Below are 22,048 nucleotides of genomic sequence, written 5' to 3' on the forward strand. Positions count from 1 at the left end.
TTATTCTGTAAATTAACATCCACACAAAACACCCCAAAAAGGAATCGATTAATCGGTGTTCATCTTGTCTGGTAGGGGTCTCAGGCAGCTCATGTTGTCCCTTCTGACTTCTGCCAGTGAAGTATTTCCTGGGCCAGTTGAAATACTTCACTCTGATTCCTTTTGTTTCCTTGGTGGGTCCTGATTTTCCAGTCTTTGGATCTTTTGCAATTGTATCTCATCAAAATAAGGTTTGTAGATATAAATACCACCGGCAACTCCAAGCAGAGCAGCGAAGACCATCTGTGAAAAGGGTATCCTTACTCTTGTTCGAATTCGAATCATGACTTCTTTTGATAGGAGTCCCACTCTGGAGGCACAAGATGTTTCTGTAAAAATAAGTAATTTCGAAGTAAATAAGTGGGAAAAAAAATGTTATCCAGAACAGACAGACACGTTAAACCTTTTTAAAACCTGCAGCTTCCACTATGCTTTGATGAATGTTGCATCTTCTTGCAAAATGTTAGGCATAGCTTGCTGAACAGATGTTACCACTGCATTCAGTGCAGGCTGACACCTATATTGTTTGACTAACACTATTAAGTTATAAAGCCAGGGTCAATACAAGATATTTGAGTGTTTCTTTTTTTCTTTTTTTTTTTTAATAAATTTTTAAATTGTTTATTGATTATAGGTCAACATACATTGTACAGATATTTGACACATTAAAAACCACTTTGTATATATTTATAAATTCTTCAAATAATAGCTTATCTTGAGACTTCTGATAACAGCTCCAGCCCTCTCACAGTGTTGTCCACTCTGAAGTTCTGCTATATTTAGTGTGTTTAAAAAAAAAAAAGAAAAAAAGCAGAGTCACAGGCCCTAAGCAGCCACAACACTTTGTTCCTCATCTACATCCACACAGCAGTCAAGTAAGAATGTTTAAAGTCAAAGAGATGATATGTTCATCTAACAAAATCAGGTTCATCTTTTAAAGACCAGATTTCTTTACTGACAGATATATCTAAAGGCCTTCCATGACCTCCTTAACAACATCTTGTCAGAGTTTGTTCCAATAACAACCCTCAAAACTGGCACTTGTCTGTGACAGATTAGTCCCAATTTTTAATTTTAACAGACAATTAGCAAGATCTGATGAAGATCATGATGTGTATGACTGAAAAGAGAGGGACTGAGGCTTTAGTCCTTGAACAGCATACAGCATAAAGATACAGCTAAGTGTAGGCAACATGGCTTAAAATTTTGCCGCAAAAACTGTAATATCAGTTTTAACTTTTTTTCCCAATTGAAACTAGTTAGTCATTTAACACTTCAATATGACACATGGTTACCACAAAGTGGAACAAATCAAAACTCTAGATGTACAAATAAATTACTGTATAATAACCTCAATATGCAAAAATACTGAAACATTTTGTGTTTTATTTGACAACATAAACCATATAGACTATGACAAATTACAGTGTGATAAAGATAATAGCTGGGATATAAAATGTTATACAATTGTAATAATCACAGCTCCAGAGGACAGTGACAACGACATTCTTCAAAATAACCATGACTGTAGTTTATTTGTCCAAACCTTCTGAAACTGTTCTTTATTAAAGAGGAATTTAGTTGATGCATTCAGAACAAAAAAAAAAAAAAAAAAAATACTATGGTCGAAATCTTAATAGTGTCATAAATACAATATAAGTACATGTGCAAATGTTTATTTTTAGTAATTTTTAGATGGTGCTTTTAGAAGTCAATCGTCTTTACCCAAATAATTATTCAATTTTATTCTGAAAATACATTATCGGATGTTGAAACTTCGTCGAGCTTGATAATTATACAACACATTAACTGCACTTTGAAACAAATGTCTTTTTTAAAGGTTTTTCTACAATTCTCAGTGATGGTTTTATGACCTCTTACATCTTACCAAAGAGACGTTTTCCTTGAAGTGTTAATGATCATGAGTCAGACGAAAACAGGACGAGACGAAGATAAAAACAGAAGACACAGCTGCAGGACATGAAGGAGACCTCAACCGGAAGTCACTCTTCTTCTACTTTTGTATTCCGTCAAAACAACAAGTGGCTGCAGGTCGCCATCTGCTGGATGAATAAAGCGATACCAAACCGATTCAGTTCACGAGGTATTTTATTTTTACTCCTCAGCCAATTTCTGGCCAGAGGGATATTGTAATTTATATGTCACCTTGACCTACTTTTTCAAGGTCAAATGGCATCGAGTGGAGACATGCCTATACAATAAAAAAAGAGTACCATGTGACTTTTACATATCACAAGCAGTGAACATAAGATATGAGTGTTGATGTCACAACACCCTGAAAATAAGAAATAACCTTTTTTCTTCAGTAATTTAACAGTTATATTGGTTTTAGTTTAATAGAAGAAAATAAATTATTCCACTGTACCCCGCCTTCGCCCCTATGTAGCTGGGATAGGCTCCAAGCGACCCCCGTGACCATAGTGAGGATAAAGCAGGTTCAGAAAATGAATAAATGAATGAAATTATTCCACTTTTTATAATGCACATTGAAAGCATAATTAACTCTAGCAGTGCTAAATTTCCAGTTGCTTGGATTTTGCAGCACCTTAAGACACTTACAGCAAGGGCAAGACTTGAATCACAAGGACCTATCTCCAGATCTAGAATACATTGTTTTGGGTATTAAAATGTTTTGCAAGCTGGGTGTGCTCACAAAAATATTTTTATTGGTTTGTTGAGGTGATATGTTTGCTTGAAACAGCCTTGTGCAGTTATAATATCTGAGTACTTTCAAATATAAATATGTTTGTAATAAGTTTTAGACAAAGACAATCTAAATTATAGGGCAGTAACTTTCAACAGAATCTTACACTATATTTGACTGATGGGTATTAAAAGTGTCCAGCACATTATGTTTTCTATAGTTACTAAGTCAAAATGTGGACTTTTTGTCAAGAGATTCAGTCATTTATGAATACCTAATATACTTGAATGTAATATTGAGTTATTTACATTATGTTACAATTTAAGATAATCTTGTCATTTTTGTATATGTTGTCATGTTTCTTTGTGTGTCTTAAAATTTGCGTTTCTGACACTCATATACATAGTGTGTCCATTCCTTGGGAGACTGTATATTATTTTAATCCCTTGTCTTACATTTTGGGTATGAGGTTAAATACATGAGTTGAAGTGGAGTCAAGTCAAGAACTTTTGTTACTACATTTTCATAAAACCTGGGGGGCTGAATTCATAGGCATTTTAATCCTTTACATTTTGGTAATATTAGGAATAGTGTTTTAAGATTCCTTCTTAAATGTAACAAGTTACAGATTATCAAAATGTAATGAAATGTAACTATTTTGATTACTTAATCAGTGTGATGTGCATATGATCACTTGTTGATTACTATCTAACAAACGTTTGAATTTGGCAATAAAGCTGAAAAGTCATAAAGCATCCTTTTAAGCAAACACCTTAAACCTAATGTGAATTGTTTCCCCAAACAAACATATAGTTACCATGTGATGTTTAAACTCAATATTTAATTACAGTATAGGGAAAAACACTGTATATGCACCTTTTCCATATCTGCAGTACTGTAAACTGTACCATTCCAAACCAAAAATAAATAAATAAGTAAATAAAATATTGCCTTGTGTGGTTTCCTGTGAAACTCTTGTCTCCTACAGAGAACAAAATACTTTGGTGGGTCTCAAGAGGATGAATTTTTTGTGCTTTTTTTTTTTTTTTTTTTTTTTTTTTAAATATCATGTGCTTCATGTCTTGTTTTCTATTGTACTATTGGCTCTAGGTACAAAACTTTGTATAACTGTGCATTTGACAAATAAACCTATCTTATCTTGTCTTATCTTATCCTATCTTATTATTATTATTATTATTATTATTATTATTATTATTTGTAGTAGTATTTAATTATTTGTTTGTTTGTTTGTTTGTTTGTTTGTTTAATTATTGGTTGATTTTCAAGTTTATAGGAATAATAGACAGAGCACTCCAGTCCAGTAGGTGGAGGTGATGAAGCTATGAGCTCCTTTAACAGCTGCCTTTAAAACCACAGAAGAAGAAGCAGACCCAGCACTCCACTGTGTGCATATATTTGTGTCCGGAAGACATGTGTGTTCTGTTGTTTGGTAGAAGACATGCCAGTGTAATAGCATTGGATGAATAAACCATCAGGTTGTACAGGTTTGTCAGTGGATCACTGTGACTCCGTGGGTCTACTTGAGCTGTTATCCACGTGTCATTTTGGTGTTTTATCCACTCGGTGTGGGTTCAGTCATCTTATTGAGGACACCTGACTTATTTATTTATTTACATCCTGACAGGTGAACTGTGTCGGCAGAAGATCATCAGGCCCAAAAACACAATGTCCTGATGGAGAACATCCGATCACGGCTGAAGTTTGGGAATAAGGAGGAAGATGTGAAACTGCGGACACGAAAATCTCAGCTTTACGCTAAAGAAGAGCAGCGTCTGTTTGAGCATGGTGAGGCTCCTTTAATCAGATTGTGAAGACAGTGACCAAATAAACAGCTCATGTCCACCAGCCTCCCCGTCCACTATGGTGTTGTAAAGCAGAGTCATCTGAGTCAAATCCAGTGTTTCCTGTGCTCCACAGGTGTCCTGGGACTCAGAGTGGCCCTGCTCACTGTGGCCTTCAGACTCATCAACTGCTTCCTGGTTCAGACCAGCTTCGTCCCTGATGAGTACTGGCAGTCTCTGGAGGTGTCCCATCATATGGTCTTCAAATATCCTTCTACATTATTATCTGTGGCCATGTCATAGAGAATTAAACACTCTTTCTATGAAGAAAAAATATTTGAATCAGTTACCAAACAGTGTAATGAATGAATGTTTTTAGAAACTGAACTGAATATAGAGACAGAAACACCACAAATTATCTATAGAACAAGGATCTTGCTTTAATACTTATCAGATTCCATTGGTTTAAAACAAAATGTATTTGCTTAAAGAGAAACTGTTTTTTTTTTTAATTTGGCTGGACTGAACACTGCAAATGATTGTGATTAGTAACACACAGTAACAGTGTGATAAGACCAACAGTAAGCTGTAAGAGGCTAAGAAGGTGTCAACATTGTCCCCTTTGAGGTCCACACACTTCTTTAGACAGAAGAAAAACAAACTGTGGTAGCATATCAGCATGTAGGTACTTGTTAATGTCACAATACCAAATTTTGTCCACTTTATTAAACACCCTAAAGTTCAATTTTAGTCATAAAATTGTCTTAGCTCAAAACAAAAAAAAATGAAATTAGTTTTCCAAAGGCTCATATTAATTAAGTGTTTAGTTTCATCAATCTGGCGTTCATCTCTCATCATCAGCTCATTAACATTTCAGTCCATCTTCATGTGTTATTTGATGATTATTACACATTTTTTATTGTTAATTTTTCATTTTTAAAATAATGATCAGTTCAGCCAAACTGCTTGTTCTGCACTAGAATATAAGTAATTTCCTTTGTTCAAATGTATTAAAGTTTGTTTAATACTAATCCATATTAGGATGTTTACACTGAAAATTTAATAATTTTTGGTTTTATTAATTTCAGCAATTAGTTTTTTTACTGATACAAGTGAATTGTAGTAAGATAATTGTACTCAGAGTATATGCATGTGGAGGTGGGTTCTTCACATTATGAAGTGTATTTTGTGAATCTTGGTGAGTTATAGTCCTATTTGATTTATTTATTGTATTATTCTTATGGTGTTACATCCTTAATAGTGTGACTTATGGGCATCTGACCTGGGAGTGGAAGACAGGAATAAGAGGGTTTTCTTATCCACTTCTGTTTGCCATTATATACAAGATATTGCAATGCATGAACTATGACTCCATTTATCTACTGGTAAGTACCAAAATGTCACTGTTTATGCACATGAAGTTATTTCTGTATCTTCTCAGTGTTAATAAAACTGTTTTTGCAGATATGGCTTCCACGAGTCATTCAAGCGCTCCTGGCTGCGTTTGCAGATGTAAAATTCTTCTACCTCATGCGAACTTTGGAAAATCATGATATTGCAAAATGGACGGTAAATATTTTGCTTGTTCATCATGAACTTTCTATCTGTTGATGAATGTTCTTTGTATCAGTTTGGACATTTTCTGTCGTTCTATGTGTCATTGTAAGATTTTCCTGAGGTTTCATCTCCCTCTGATGTGGTCAGTCCTATAAAGGTTACTAAGTCTACAATCTACATTAGAATAATAATGTAATAATAATGTAAGTGTTTTAATTACTTCACCAAATGTGGCATATTACATTTAATTATTTTTATTTCTTCTCTAATAAATGTTTTAAAATAGGCAATAAAAAAAATCCTGAAAAACCTGAAATTAAACCAACACCATTCAGGAATGTTTGAGTCATTAACAGAAGGAGAACATGTGATGTGATACTCATTTTAATTAACTGTTTGTTTGTTTTTTTAATTATCAAAGTTTTTTTTAATTCATTTTTGTTCTTGACAAGAAACACACAACATACTTATCATTTTTACAGCTAACATTTTGCACTATTCACACCCACTACACAGCCAGGGCAATGAAACAGAAAATCAGTAAAAGCATTACATCACAATAATAATACAATAAAATAAAAAAGAGGAAATAACACATCTTGAATAAAATAGAAATAATATGAGATACGGAACAAAAATAAATAAATAATAATTTGGGTGGGATTTGTGCATGAAAATACTTTTATTATGGGGCACTAGTCAGTTGAAATTGAATTAAATGTAGGAAGGGGGACTAGACCTGGTAGAATTTGCCCCTACCATCATTCAGTCTTACAATGAGATCCCCAAAGGAGGCTGTGTCTGTCATCAACTTTAGCCAATCTGTAAAATTAGGCCTTACTTGGTATTTTAATTAAATGTTGAGAGAACCAGTGCAGTAATTCAAAATTAAACAGAAATTTAACCTGGGTAGTGTAAACATCACAACAGTATGAACATTAAAGTGTCTGGCATTGTTTTGTGTTAATGTACACCTGCTTATGTGTTAGGATTAGGATTATGGGTTTTATGTTTGGTTTTCAACATTTATTTGTTTATTATTATTTTATATGTTCTTTCTTTCTTCTTCTTCTTCTTCTTCTTCTTCTTCTTCTTCTTATTATTATTATTATTATTATTATCATTATTATTATTATTATTATTATTATTATTATTATTATTATTTTATATATTATAGTAGTAGTAGTAGTATATTCCTTCATCTAAATCCATTCTGATGTAAACTTTGTCCTGTGTTCTGTATTTTAATCCATGCTGTTTTGTTGTGTAGTTCTTCTGTCATCTGAGCTCCTGGTTCACCTGGTTTTGCTGCACCAGGACTCTGACCAACAGCATGGAGACCACCATCACCAGTCTGGCTCTCTTTTACTACCCCCTGCCAGGGTCCAAAACACAAAGCAGGTGAAACCATCTTCCTTTAATCGTTTCTGTCTTAATTTATGAAGCTGATCCATTCACTGATGCGTTGTTGATGCCTTTTATAGCTGCAGATATCTGACCCTGGTGGCGTTGGCGGTCATCGTTCGGCCGACGGCTCTGATTGTCTGGTTTCCTCTGATTCTCTACCACTTCTGGCAGGAAGATGATAAACTGAGACTCATCACTCATCGCTACATTCCTATAGGGTTTGTAGTTTCAGTCTTAGTTAACAGCAGCTGTTTTTCCTTTTTTATCTTTGTTGTTTAATTTATTTCTCTTCATTTCCAGGACTTTGGCTGTTGTGATTTCAACGGTGATTGACTGTATATTTTATGGGAAGGTAAAACATTCATATCTGAGAGATTAATGACAGTTGATTGATGCTGAAAAAAGCTGACCTTACTTCCCACACCCTGAAAAAATGAACTAGTTTAGTTTTATTAGCGACTGGATATCTGCTTCACTTTATGCTTTGGTGAAAGTGATATATTGATGAATAATTATGGAAATCTGAGTCACTTAACTTGTAGGTTTTATTTTTTGAGCCATTATTTTCTTTCAACATCAGTAATTCCACTTGTGAAGCCTGATATTATGATCATTATCTCCATCAAGATTTCCAATGTAAGGTCCTTTTTCTTATCATTTGATAAAAAATAACGCATTGTTTGCATAATTTTGGGCTTTTTTTAAATAAGGTTTAGAAATTAGTAGACACGAATACGAAACAGCTGTGCTCACTGATGAAGTCAACACACTGTTCCAGTTTTGTGATCAACTCCACTGATTAAAAGCTTATTTCCAGTGAAAGGTTACAGTTGAGAGACACCCGACTAGTCTCAGAGAGCAGAGATTTTTGTTTCCTCAGTTTCGACGCAGCACCTCTGTCTAATAATGGCACAGAAACCAGTTTAACAGTCGTCGTGTTGTGTTTCCTCAGTGGACCATGGTGCAGTTCAACTTCCTGAAGTTTAATATCATCCATGGTGTGGCTGATTTCTACGGCTCTCACCCCTGGCACTGGTACTTCACCCAGGGCTTCATGGTGGTCATCGGCCCTCATCTGCCTTTCTTCCTTCACGGTTGCACCCTCGCCTTAAAAAAATACAAATCCTGCTGGTGGCTATTGTCTGGACAGTTGTAGTGTACAGGTGAGTTTGTGCATGTTCACTCACTTACTATAACTGTATACTTTATGCTCTTTTATTCTTCTACTTCACTACATTACATGGACAGTTATTGTATTTTTTACTTGACTACATATATCTGTCAGCTGTAAGTTCTTTCACCCCTCCCTCCTCCTCCCTGTTTTACTCACAAAGCTGCAAACAAGCCTATTTTTCTGAGCATGTGAAAAGTTGTCTTTTTAGAGCAATGTGATGATCTTATAGAATATGTTTTAAGTGTCTGTCAAATAAATCACCAAAACATCAATATAAACATCAATATCAGTAACATTCTGCATATCCATTAATCCAGCATTAAAATGGGGAAAAAAAATAATATTAAAACACTGATAGATACTATTTTATTGCACTTTTACTGTTCATAGTTAGGTACATTTTGCTGATAGTTTTATAATTGTTTTGAAAGTTTTTCTTGTGTAAGTATTTTCACTGTGGTTTTGATTGTGTAAGGGGTCTGAGTACGTCATCCACCTTTTAGTTGCATCATTGATAATGTTTTCTAATAAACACTGACATGTTTGCTGTGTCTGCCTCAGCTTGCTCCCTCATAAGGAGTTCAGATTCATTTATCCCGTGCTGCCGTTCTGTATGGTCTTCTGTGGTAAGCACTCAATGTCACACAAACATATTTTTTTCCCTCATATTCAGTGCCTTAATTTGTGTTTTGATGGTTGTGTCTGTTGTTTAATTTCTTGTCCAGGCATATCTTTGGCCAGTTTGAAGGCCTGGCAACAAGCTGCTGCATTCTTATTGTTAGTATCGAATCTGTTTCCTGCCTTATACACCGGCCTCGTTCACCAGCGAGGCACCCTCGACGTCATGAACCACATCCAGACACTATGTGACGTCAACAGCTCCTCCATTACAACACAACCAGACGTCCTCTTCCTCATGCCCTGCCACTCAACGCCCTATTACAGGTACACAAACACACACCACTGGGACAGTTTATAAGTCCTCAAAGTCTCTTAACATGTCCTAAGACACAGTTGAATAAATATTAGGCCTTAGAAGTCATTAAATAGTCTTAAAGTTGAATTTGTGAGGTTTTAATTTCAACATTTTTGTCATTTCATTTATTCGTCTTTCATTATCTTCTTGTCAATGTGAGTCAAGCTCATCAACCTCCACATTTCAGACATTATAAATATTAAAACCTACCACTGAATACAATATTATCTCTATGTTTTTATCATGCTTTTAACAGGATTTATACTGGCATTTTTAGTAATATTTAATGACTTTTATTTATTTTAGTCTGTTTTAATTATTTATTTTAGCCTGTTTTAACCATGATCAGTGAGCTGTTGGGAGTACCTGTCAACGTCTTTGGTCTGTGCTGTTTTTAATTTGTCCTCTGTATGTGTCCTGTGGTTTTAATATTTTGTGTAAAGTTTGAGATGCCCTCTCCAGACTTCTGGACAAATCTACCTACGGATATCAATAAAGTCACCTTGAACCTTGAACTATACTATCTAATTGCGTTTACCTCTTAGCTAACCTGACAGTGCAGTAATCATGTTTCTACATAAATCCTACCTCTGTACAGGAACGCAAAGCACGAGTTGTCTAAAATTCCCCCTAAAATTTCATGTAAAAGATTCTGAAATAGGTTCTAAAATTACCACCATTAAGTGTCTGATCGCAAATATTGCACATCACATGGCTCAGAAACAGGTCTGTGAGTCCCTAAAGTTTGAAGTATAAAAGCCCTAAGTCTCAATTTTAGGCTTGTGTAAAATACTTTGACAGGTCTAAAATGGTTTGGATTATAAAGCTGTATTAACTTCAGGAGTCATCAGAACAGCTAAAAACTACCAATACTGGAAGAAATGAGCCTAGTAATAATTAGTTTCTGTTCATGTTACATCCATTCAATGTGGCTGAAGTTCAATGAGATCTGAATGGAATTAAATCTTAATGATGGTTTAAAAAGGGGTGAGTGTGTACCACCTTGATTGAGTGCTGCATATCTTCTTATTTAAGTCTTAAATTTAACTTGTTGAAAGTAGCAGAATCCCTGTCTGTGTGTAATGAAGTTCTTCCTGCTATATGAATGACTAAGTGGTTAATTATAAACAATGTACTGTATTTATTCTGACTGTTGACTGTTGTCTGGTTATGTCCAGTCAAAAGTAAAGACAGTAGTTGGTTGGTTTCTCACCTCGATGGACCCCTGGTAATAACACTGGCTACCAAGTGAGATCAGCTCTACAAGTGTTAACAGAGTGTGTCATTTGACTCTGCATCAACACTGACACTGTGTGAGGAGTAATTATCTTGTAATTGAATTAGACTGGAACAAGAGTTGAAATGACTGATATTTTTGAAATGTTTTACTTTTAACTCTAACACTGAAAATATAACACTTTTGATTTTGCTGTGGAATAGCCTGGGTAGATATGAGTCTCAATACTAAAAGTGTACAGTAACTTTTTCTCCACAAAACATGTTACACCAGTCTGAAAACCCCCTCTTTTATCAGATGTTTAAGGCTGTTTGATCCTAAGTACCTGATTCATAGCCTTATTGAATCGGGGTTTACTGTGTGCAGTATCTTCAGTTTGTACGCTATTCAGGAACTATGCTAAAGAGGGTTTGAGATCCAACTGATGAGATTTTTCATGATGTACTACATGCAGCAGCAGATGTTCTTTTTGTTTACAGCCACATCCATTGCCCAATAAAGATGAGGTTTCTGGAGTGTCGTCCGGATCTGGGACAGGAGGATTATGTCGATGAAGCCGACATATTTTACCGCGACCCTCTTCTCTGGCTCAGGACTTTGTTTCCGTACAAGTCATCTCTACCCACACACCTGCTTCTGTTTGATGTTTTAGAACAGGTAAACACACTGACCTGAGGTTTCTGTTAGCGAGGTGTCATTTTTCAAGGTACTTATGTTCTGCTCTTGTTTCAGGAAATCTCTGTGTTTCTACAAGGGAATAAATATGTGAGAACAGCAGAGATATTTCACACTCATTTTCCTGAGGGAAGAGTTGGAGGAAGCATCTTTATTTATGAAAGGCACTGACAGAAGCTCAAACAACTCAATGTTTGTTTCCATATGAAGAATGTCACACAACATGGATTTGCTACTGAAATAAATATTTTAACTTTAAACATTGTTTCTAACTGTCTTGAATGTAACACATGTAACACATTTTTACTCACATTTACATTTAAAAGAACTCTTATCTTCTATAAAAGTAAAATAAAAATACCAGGTCCAGTTAAAGTGAGGTGAGGAATGTTAACAGATTTAAACTGAAAGCAGATTAGAACCACATCACCACACAAGTCTGTCAATGTAGCAGCAAATCAGACGATCGAAATATGTGTTCACAAACACATCCCAAATGTAGCAGGTTATTTTCATTGTTTGCACAACAGATTGGCTCCCAAAATTATTTCAAACATTTTTATCGTGTTATGGTTAACAGGCCAAATCCACCTCCAGTCTCCACTTTTATAAAACATGTAAAATCAAACTTCTCATGTTGCAAAAGTGCAGGCAACATCATTTATGCCACATCTTTCAATCAGATCTATCACTAAACACAAAACAGCTCAAAGACGTTCAGTAGCTTTTAAAAGTTAACATTGTGCAAACGGAGACTTAGACACTAAATACAAACTCAAAAAAACTTAAAAACTACAGCGATGAATTTACAGGAGTTGAGTTACTTTCAGTATTTGGGATCAAACGGCATTGGACCCAGTTCTATTTTGACGTCGGCCATGTGTCTGTCTGCGTTTCTGCCTGTTCTGCTCCACTTGCGTTCACTGTGCGGTCGAGATCTGGATCTCTGTTGTTTACGTTGTTGATGCTTTGCCTTCGATTCCTCCTTCGAGTCTGTCTCAGGTCTCTCAAATGGCCCGCTGCACATTTAAGACAAAAAATAAACATTAGTGATGGTTAAAATAAAAATCAGCTGAAACCAGGACCGTCAGTCACATTTCAGTTAAAGTCTGTCATACAAAATGTGCTTTTCTATTCATTTCATGTCATTAATATAGTATAAACCTAATAATAGTTTATTAATACTCATATAATGTAATGAGAAAAAAAAGACATGTATTGGGAATGAACACAGGAAGACATACATCAGCATTTCTCTTTGTTTTTAAAGAAAAAACCGCAAAGGCCTGATTTGACCTAAATAACGAGCTGAATTTAAGTACATTAATGAACTATAGTGTATTTATCACAAATACCAGGACAACTTCAGCACCTCATAATGACATCAGTGAAGAAATGCCAGTTCAATCTAAAACGGTATAAAATAATATCTAAATAGTAAATAAACATGACATTTTTGTTATTTTCATCAAGAGCTGCAACACTTTGATTAGTTGATTACACTGAACCAATTTATTGATTTATCACTTCTTGAAATAGATTATTTGCTAATCAAGTTAAAAAAGCTAAAGTTAAAATGTCCAAATTCTCTGATTCCTGCTTAGCTGTGAATATTATCTCATTTTTTCCCCTTCTTTATCACATGAAACTGAACACACTTGTCTGCAAGTCTTTCGAAATTAGAGATAACGTTAGCTACATCTTACAGACTGATACGATGGAAATCAAACAATGCTGGTTCACTAATGTTTTCAAGATATATGATAAAAATGTATTACATACATGCATAGGTTTATTTATACTTTATATAATAGATGTATAAATCAAACACTGGAAGGTGTAAAGTGAATGTATTCTCATGTGCAGAATAGAACTGGTAGTGCAAGAGACAAACTTTCTTTTTGAGCAAAACCCATTCTCATTAATTCATAGGATTTAAATATCAGTACTTTGAACTGTTTCTCTATTGGTTAATTTTCATTACTTTTATTTTTGAACATCTTACATGTACAACCAGTGATATCTTTGTGATGTGTACAAAGCAAGACATATAAGGATGCCATCCTAGGTTATGGGAAACATTTCCTTGCAATTATACAGACCAAACAATTAATAAATGAATTAATCAAAAATGAAAGATGAAAATGGCACCTAGCTTTAGCCCTAGTTTCATCCATATGGTGTTCATGTAATAACAGTCACAGGTCTGGAGACATTGAAGTCCTACCTTGGGCCATAGCTTTTTGAGTAGCCATCTCCAAAGAAGTGCCTATAAATATAGTCATCAAGATCTCCAAACAGGTCATCGTCGAGGCCGTGGTACTCATGCATGTCCACCAGATAGTCCTCCACACCAGAGACAAAGTCTGTGAACAGCATCTGGTCGTGAATAAAAACACCATTGTGGAAGAAGTTGTTGATGAACATCTCCAGCTCCTTCCAATGGTGGAAGTGGTCGACCTCTTGCTGGACGTAGCTCTGAAGCAGCTGGTAGAATTCATCTGCTCTGATCGGCTCCGTGGCTTTGTTGAACAGATTCATAGACTCCTCATAAGCGCAGTTAAAGACCCCAGTGCATCTCTTCAGGTTGGGCTTGTGGGTGTTTTGGCTTCGATCTTCATGAACTTTATCCACTGATTTTCGAGTGTTGTAGTTGCTCTGAAAGAAGTCGTCAAATTTGTTTGGGTTTCTATGATGTTTGTGAGATCTGTGTTGCCACGACTCTTTCTTCTCATGCTTCTTGTCGTAAAACCCTCGAGCCTTGTTGATAAAAGTGGAGGCGGAGTCTTTGAAGTGGCGAAAAGTTGATTTGACAGAGTCTGAGAATTTCCTCAGGTTCTCCTTCACAGCTTCCTTCGCTTTCTTAATCTGCTCTTTGTGGTGGTGGACAAACTCCTTAGTGGAATTCTTCACAGCGTCAAATGTCTCTTTCATTTTTCCTGCCATGCCCTCTTTAGATTTCCTCACTTTGGACTCAGTGTCTCCTTTGGCTCGCTCTTCCTTGGTCTCCACGTACAGCCTCTCCCAGAGGTCGGAGCGTTGCTGCTCAAAGCTCAGCCTTTTCTCCAATTTGCTCAAACGTGACTGAAGCTCTTCTGCTTCGGAACTTGCTTCCTTTTCAGCTCCAGAAATGTGACTTCTCAGCTCATTTATCTCTTTCCTTAGCTCATCTGTAACCTTCCTCTCCCTGTCAAGCTTCTTCCTCAGCGTCTGTGCTTCAACCATCAGGTCTTCCCTCTGGCCCATGAAATTCCGGATCAGCTGCTTCTCCTCCTCCAGCTGATCTTTCAGCCTCTGGTTTTCTGACAGCAGGGAATCGGCACCAGCTCCCATGGCTTCCAGATCTTTGATCTTAGAGTGCAGGCTTTTCAGCTCCTCCTGAAGTATGGACAGAGACTTTTCTTCTCTTTCCAGGGAGCTCCTCAGTAGCTGGTTGTCTGCTGTCAGCTTCTGCTGCTGAGACATAATGTGAGTCTTCTCCTCAACTTTCTGCTTCAGCAATACTTTCAAGTCATCTCTCTGGGCCTTATTATAAAGAGGAAAAAAATTATGATCACATGTTACAGGATTTATTAAGGGAAGTCACCAAAACATGAAAAAATACATCCCTTTTCTGTTTTTTATGCCAAAGTAGAACACAGACTTCAGAATTACCTGCATGTGAGCCTGTTTGATGATGAGCTCCTCATTCTCTTTTTGTATCTCCTCAATTACATCAGTAAGAACTGAAATAACTTTGTGGTCATCCAGGTCATCCAAGCCAAACTCACCTCTCTGAGCATAGAACAAGGAACAAATTAGGACTCCTTAAAGTCATGTTAATAAGGACTGTAAATGAACAGTGCTGTTTCACACACTCAGAGGCAGCATAACATTACTTCAGCTTCGACTCATTACTAACCTGGTTGGACAGTAGATGTTCTCTGACATGTCGCAGAAGAAGGTCTTTCACACCATCAAGTTCATTCACTCTAATTTTCTCCACAGTTTTCTGCCTTTCCTGGATCTGAACGGTACCTATTAGTGTGAAAATCATTCAAGTTCATCTTATTTATGTGTAAATTTCCAGTAACTATCTTCTAACTATCTAACTTACACATTTTTAAACACAGCATATAAGGTAACAGCAGCCTACAGTGTTTAGAAAAGGCAGAGAGGCTATGACCCAGTGTTCAGCATCCCAACATGACCAGGATGTCTTAGTACACCTGGTCACATTTAGCAGTATGAAAGCCAACATGCTTTTCTGGCTTTTCATCAACTCAGAATGAAACTGTGGCTGCATTCCAAATCGTACAATTTTTCTTTTTAGTTGTAATATAAGAATGGGGCTAACGTTCAAGATGTAACATTGAGATAAAACATTAGGAAAAAGCAGGAAAGATGTAAAACACACATATTGTATTTGAGAGAAACCTGTTCAAATAATTACAATAGCACGAAGGTTCCTCACAAAAGCCCCTATTCAGAGGGTCCAAATTCAGAGGGTATTGTGTTCTAAATGAGGATCTATTTGCATGAAAATCTAAATGAGGAAAAAAAGGTTTCAGGTGGGTGTCTCACCGTAGAAGTGGCCAAAGCCCATGCTGATGGCCACTATGAGGGCGAGCAGGATGCATTTGTTGAGGACGCTGCTGCCCTGACGTTCAGGCATCCGGGTCTCCAAGGTAGCAGGTCTAACTTCTGCCTCCTCCTCCTCCTGGTGTCTCTGTTCTTCCACCTCCTCCTCTTCATCACTCGGGCTGGACTCCAGCACCTCCTCCCCGTCAGCATCCGTCACAGCGCTGGTGGTACTCCTCCTCAACCTTCGTCTTCGTACGACAGGGCTGGAGCTTCCTCCTGCCTCATCCTCACTGCTGCTCCAGTTTTTTACAACAGGCGGCTGCACTGGGAAAACTAGAGACAAACAGGAGGTTTAACGTGAGGCAAATGTGGAGTGACAAGAAAGCATATAAAAGTGTGCACACAGGAATGACAAACTCACAGAAAATGCACGTGAGGTTAGTTGTGATGAAAACAAGATAAAAATGCATTCAGTAAGTTCTTTTTTAAAAATTAATGTAGAAAATATTCTGGTCAAAAAATGTTTGCATTGGACAAATGTAATAACTTCATTTTAACTGTTAGTTGTACAAAAAGTGCAAAAAAAGAACTTCACACCTTAAAGCTGCATGTTAACAGTAATGCTCCTAAGTCTCAGATCTGTTCTGGTTCTTACAGTGGTGGACGTTGTCCTTTATCCAGTCGAGGTAATTTTTCTGTTAGTTAAACTCATCTTTTATATAAGTCATACATTCACAAGTGCTTCTGTGAGCAGTATGTCAGCAGTGCACATGCACATGTCAGATTCACTCTATTTTCATTCAGGCCACCTGGAACAGTACGACCTCCAGCGAGCTGACTTCTGAGATGGAAACCTAACTTCATGAGACTCTGTGGAAGGCTCCAGTGTCTCAACATCAACCCTGCTTTGGCAGTGTAGTGAACAAAAAAAGAAATGTTTTGACATATTGTTTGACAAGTTGGCTGTTTAGCTATGAGTGGAAAATATAAACTCACTGATGAAAACATAATGATTATAGAGTTAGACTGTTGCAATCATGACATTTCCATTTTATGCTATTAAAACATTATTGTTATTATTATTATTATTATTATTGTTAAGCTTGATAATAGTTTTTTTACATGCATACTGTATACTAGGGTTGCACATTTTCAGGATTTTAAGGAAAAAGTCATATTACAATTTGAGTGCACTTGCCTGGTTATCAGGAAAAGCCACAGATTAAGAATCCTTTTGAAATGTGTATTTTTTTTTTCCATATCAAATTTTCAAAGTTAAACAGGAAAAAGATTTTAAATAGAGTACATTCATGATTGTAATAATTAATCAAAAATAACTGCAGTTACTTCAAGAAACTGCAATGTGTAAAAACTGAAGAGCCCTAGCACAGACTGCCAGAAACAAACTGTGGTGCTGCCGTCATACCCGTCTCGGCGGCAGTGAAGGCATACTGGCTACTACAAGAGGTGCCGAGGTAAAACTCCTCATGAACTGATGCATCCACTTCTGCATGATCATCGTCCTTCACGTCTCCTAAAGTCATAATGTCAGAGTGATCGCTTGACGACAACAGAGACACATGCTCTTTCTCTGCAGCATTGTTCTCAGCCTGAAAAGAAAAATACAAGGGCAAAGCTTGGCAAAGACGCTGATGAGTGGCTTTGACTGCAAATTACTGTTATGTCAGATTACCTCTGCAACATAAAGGGCTTCATCCCTGTTTTGTTCCAGATTGTCTTTGTGTGAAACTTTCACTTTACTGCAGCTGGCTGAAAGAAGTATTATGCAAAAAATTTAAAAAGACTAAGGATCAGGATAAGGATAAACGAATAATGTGCAGTGATAGGAAAAATGCAAAAACCTTAAAATCAAATATAAATAAAAACAGATAAGTCAAAAAATATCAGGAAATCCAAATATTTTTTAAAGAATGGATAACTACAAATGTCACAAAAATGGTTAGAACAAATTCCAAAAATCTGCCAGTTAATACCACTAATAAATTGGTTGCTGTTCCATCCAGTCAAATCAGAAGTAGGTTCTTACTTCCAGATGAAGCAGGTTTGTCCTGCAGCTCTGGTTTCACCATTGGAGGGCGCTCTCCAAAGTCCCCTGCAGCCTCTGAGCCCAAAGTCTCAATATCTGAACCCTTTAAAAGAGTTTGGGACACATTAAGACACATCTTCAAAAATGTAGCTTTGTTTAGGCCACATTAATACTGCTCAAGGGTTTGTTAATCATATAACATATTTCAGAGTGGTCAGTTTTATTGTAAATACTGAGAATGGAAGAACTGGAAACATGGAATATACCTCATTACTGATGATGGTCCAACCACAGGATGACTCTGCATCACTGGATGTTTCTGACATTTCTGTCAGGTGTAGAAATACACAGCCTATAAAAGAGAGATCAAACACACCTGTACAAACAGTATGTTTATGGTTAAAAAGGGAAGTATGGGGATGGTTAGTGTGTGTGAAGATGACAGATTTGCACACAAATGATTTCTACATGCAGTTCATATCAGGCAAAACATTTTGACTCAATCCTAACAGTACAATCTGTCACTGATCTTGGGCAAAAGCAGCTGTAACATTGGGTCAATAAATTAAATCAGTGAACAAACATCCAGATCATGTTTTTAAAGAGATTAATAAAGATAAAAATAAAAATAAAAAAAATCAGTCAAAACAATGAGGTTGAACTGCCATGATTTTACACAGAAGTCAAAAAGACTCATTGGTAGCCACAGTTTAAATATGTACCTGACATTTATCATAAAAATGCTGATAACATAGGGGATGTAAACAACGCTGAAGTCAACCAGTGCATTTGCATATCACAGGGAGATAAACTGAGCTACGGGCCAACTCACACATGAAGCACCTTCACATGATACTGAAACACATGTTCACCTGAATGCTTTAGATGTCCCACATAGCCTGTTCCAGACCTGTTCCACAGCAAATTGTTTGACTTGCTCAGACAGAAAACTCCCAGGTTTAACTGGGATCATTAAAAAAATCCCCTTTAGCTGTATTGGCTTTTTTTGTGGATTTGTAGGGTCTGACTCACTGTAATACCAATGAAATGAAACTGAACCATTGTTACTGTTTAATTTGTCATGTCAGGTCAAGTCCAACTCATGACTGTGCGCACAGGCTTAACCAGAGAAACACATGATCTCAGAATAAACTATGCATATGGGACACTAAGATGGTCAGAGTAAGAGACTTTCAGAAGCTGTTGCTCCCTTCTCACAGTCCGATAAGTAGATGAGATTTGTTTTGAACATGTTTGTGTTATGTAAAGTTTAGGTTAAGACAAAAAATAGATTAGATGGATTCATGTAAATAGATGGAGCACAGAAAACTTGAGTCAAAGGTTAAAGGTTAAAATGCTTACACCTTTTGCTACAGTGTGTTCACTTTGAGGCAAATTATTACTGTATGGTGACTACACTTTAAATGTATTTAGTCTAACTGTTGGCACTAATTTTACACCATTTTCTTCCTCATAACGCCAGTGTAGGTTACTTTTATCCTAATGTCATTCCATACCTGTGTTTAAACAGGTTTTAAGGTTACAATGGCTATGCTTAATCGTGATATAATACTTAGAAATATCTGTGGTGATGCTGATTTTTCATTTTCCATTCAACGGCCAAAACAACTGTGCATAAAATAAATAAAAAGGCAGGTTAAACAGCGGCCTCTAGCGGTGGCAGCCTGCACTTACACCTACCCAGATGATGCCAACTCCCGCGGCCTGACGGTAAATAAAGCTCACATTTAGTTCAACCTCCAAGACAACATGGTGAACACTGACGCTGATAACTGTAGCTAACTTTCACTTCGCCTCTTAATAAGAATTACAGACATTTAGCGGTGGTTTCGATTTACCTTAACTAACTTAACAGCCTAGTTAATAACGCCAGCTCTCAAAGCATCGTGGGGGCATTTAAACCGATCTGTACCGAAGCATTAACTGCACTTTAACCCGCTAGATTAAAAAAAAAACGAAATAAACCGCCGAACTCACCGGTGTTTAACTGGACAGCTGTTTGCAACCACCTCTGCAATTACTGCAGAATGCCGTAGCCACAGCTAAGTTATCCGTTAACGACACAGCGACCCCGCTGAGCGTTCATGGGAAATGTAGTTTGAAGTGGTGGAAGCGGAGAGGAACCACAAGGTGAGTGGCCGTCGTTTGAAACTTCATTACCCAAGCGGCAACACGATAGTCCAGCAGGCTGAGTAAGTAAAGGGTGGAGCGTGGAAACAACCTGCGTCTTCGAAAAAAACATAAACAAGGAAGCGTGACAAAGCACACCACCCATAATAATAAAGCAAATGAATTTTAACTTTTAGCTTTTTGACATGTAAAAGTTTATGTATGACCAGAAAGCGCAGCTCGTGGACTGTAAATTCGTGTGACAAATAAAAAATGTTAATGTTTACAGCCCGATAGGTGGGGTTTAGTAACTATTATTAGTACTTAAAGTGACTATGAGAGAAATCTGTCTCATGGAAACTTCCCTATCATCAAAACTCACACATGTCAAATTAGTGTAATTATCAGCCAAATTAATGTGACACCAAATTATAGCATAACATGCAAACAAATAGAAGGATATTATTAATACTGCAACATATTGTTTTGTATGTCCTTTGTCAAGTTGCTGTCAAAATTAAAAATGAAAAGCAAATCAATATCAGTATTTTACACAAAACTATTGATCACTCTGTTCCAGCCACTTTTGTGCTTACTGAGCAGGTTTTAACTGTAATCTTTCATTTTATCAGGCTGTTACTATATTGATTATTTTTAGATTCTGTGAAACACTGGGGAGGTTAACTTTGCAAAAAAATACTGCTGGGTATGTAACAAGAGCAGAGCTGCAAATACTAAAAATAGGACCAATGGCCCTGTAGCTTACCGGCCAATTTAAAAGCTTTGGGAAATGTATCCAGATGCCATCTCTAATCACCCAGTTATGTGTATTTATTATATTACAGAAGTCCATGTTTTGGTCATATTCCAATCAGATCTGGAAAAAATTCAAATTCCAACTTGATATCATTGATACTGATTTATTGGATCAATCCACTTCCTATCTGTTATAATGGGGAAATTTTTCAAAATCGCACTAAATCCAGAATCAGATCCGGATCCAAATAATTTCAATACCTTGTGTTGACATCATCATACAGAAGCTGTATACCAAGTTTGAAGTCAATCAGAACTGTAGTTTGGGAGAAGAAGACGATTGAAATGTTTTCCCCATAACAGCCCATGTTAAATTTTCCATAAGTTCCCGGATCCAGAAGAAGATCCTGATCAGCATGTGGACATTATGTTTTGGTCATCTCCCCATCAGGGCTGGACTGTAGAAATGTACACTTGATATCATTTATATTTACTGAGTTATTGCATCGATCCACTTCCTATCTCTTATAATGGGGAAATTTTTCAAAGTCGCACCAAATCCAGAATCAGATCCAGATCCAAATAATTTCACTATTGTTTGTTGACATCATCATAAAGAAACTGTATACCAAGTTTGAAGTCAATCAGAGTTGTAGTTTCGGAGAAGAAGACAATTGAAATTTTTGTAACTGACTACAGACAACAGACGCCGCTGCATGACAACAGCTTACAGCCTGTTGGCCGGTAAGCTGATAAAACTATTACATTTCAGGTAAAGTTTCTATCTGTATGTGTACCATTTAACACTTATGTTAATGTTTATCAAATAGCACACACTACACTTAAGTTTTGCAAAACAGAATTAACATAAAGTACGGATTAAATGTTAATAAAAACAATATATAATTTAAAAACATGTTTCAATGCTGAAGAAAAAAAGCAGACGAGTTGAATTTTTTTGTCATTTTATTTGAACTGAAAATCAGACTTTCATAATTAATCATTTTCTAAAAACTCTCC

General features: G+C 36.5%; 2 protein-coding genes across 3 annotated transcripts; one reads left to right on the forward strand and one right to left on the reverse strand.

The window, feature by feature from the left end:
* The first annotated feature begins 4,085 nt into the window (after positions 1-4,085).
* Positions 4,086-11,792, forward strand: pigb (phosphatidylinositol glycan anchor biosynthesis, class B). Its single transcript, XM_030163423.1, is given in 14 exon segments — positions 4,086-4,209; positions 4,350-4,510; positions 4,643-4,772; positions 5,774-5,891; positions 5,971-6,075; positions 7,334-7,464; positions 7,548-7,688; positions 7,771-7,822; positions 8,423-8,591; positions 8,594-8,633; positions 9,206-9,270; positions 9,370-9,589; positions 11,337-11,514; positions 11,590-11,792. Coding segments are annotated over 13 exon segments (1,575 nt in total). The 5' UTR covers positions 4,086-4,209; positions 4,350-4,398; the 3' UTR covers positions 11,704-11,792.
* On the reverse strand, positions 11,669-20,254 carry ccpg1 (cell cycle progression 1). Of its 2 annotated transcripts, none has more exons than XM_030163402.1 (10): positions 20,141-20,254; positions 18,409-18,494; positions 18,143-18,245; positions 17,789-17,865; positions 17,522-17,705; positions 16,096-16,428; positions 15,434-15,549; positions 15,187-15,306; positions 13,760-15,057; positions 11,669-12,551 (listed from the first exon to the last, which is right to left on the reverse strand). In XM_030163402.1, the coding sequence occupies exons 2-10, from the start codon at positions 18,466-18,468 to the stop codon at positions 12,359-12,361; spliced, it is 2,484 nt and encodes an 827-aa protein (XP_030019262.1). In that variant the 5' UTR covers positions 18,469-18,494; positions 20,141-20,254; the 3' UTR covers positions 11,669-12,358. The 2 variants fall into 2 exon arrangements, with proteins under 2 accessions (XP_030019262.1, XP_030019270.1); XM_030163410.1 differs by having other exon boundaries at positions 18,409-18,518; positions 20,141-20,249.
* Positions 20,255-22,048: the final 1,794 nt, after the last annotated feature.

The sequence above is a fragment of the Sphaeramia orbicularis genome, chromosome 3 (genome assembly GCF_902148855.1).
Source record: "Sphaeramia orbicularis chromosome 3, fSphaOr1.1, whole genome shotgun sequence".
Classification (NCBI taxonomy): domain Eukaryota; kingdom Metazoa; phylum Chordata; class Actinopteri; order Kurtiformes; family Apogonidae; genus Sphaeramia; species Sphaeramia orbicularis.

Bases quoted from the DNA above. Each gene is read 5' to 3' on its own strand.
- ccpg1 (XM_030163402.1), bottom strand. From the start codon at position 18,468: ATGTCAGAAACATCCAGTGATGCAGAGTCATCCTGTGGTTGGACCATC. The intron at 16,429-17,521 runs GTATGACGGCAG...GTTTGTCTCTAG, and splicing joins CTTCACTGCCGCCGAGACGG to TTTTCCCAGTGCAGCCGCCT. The intron at 15,307-15,433 runs GTTAGTAATGAG...TTCTATGCTCAG, and splicing joins AACATCTACTGTCCAACCAG to AGAGGTGAGTTTGGCTTGGA.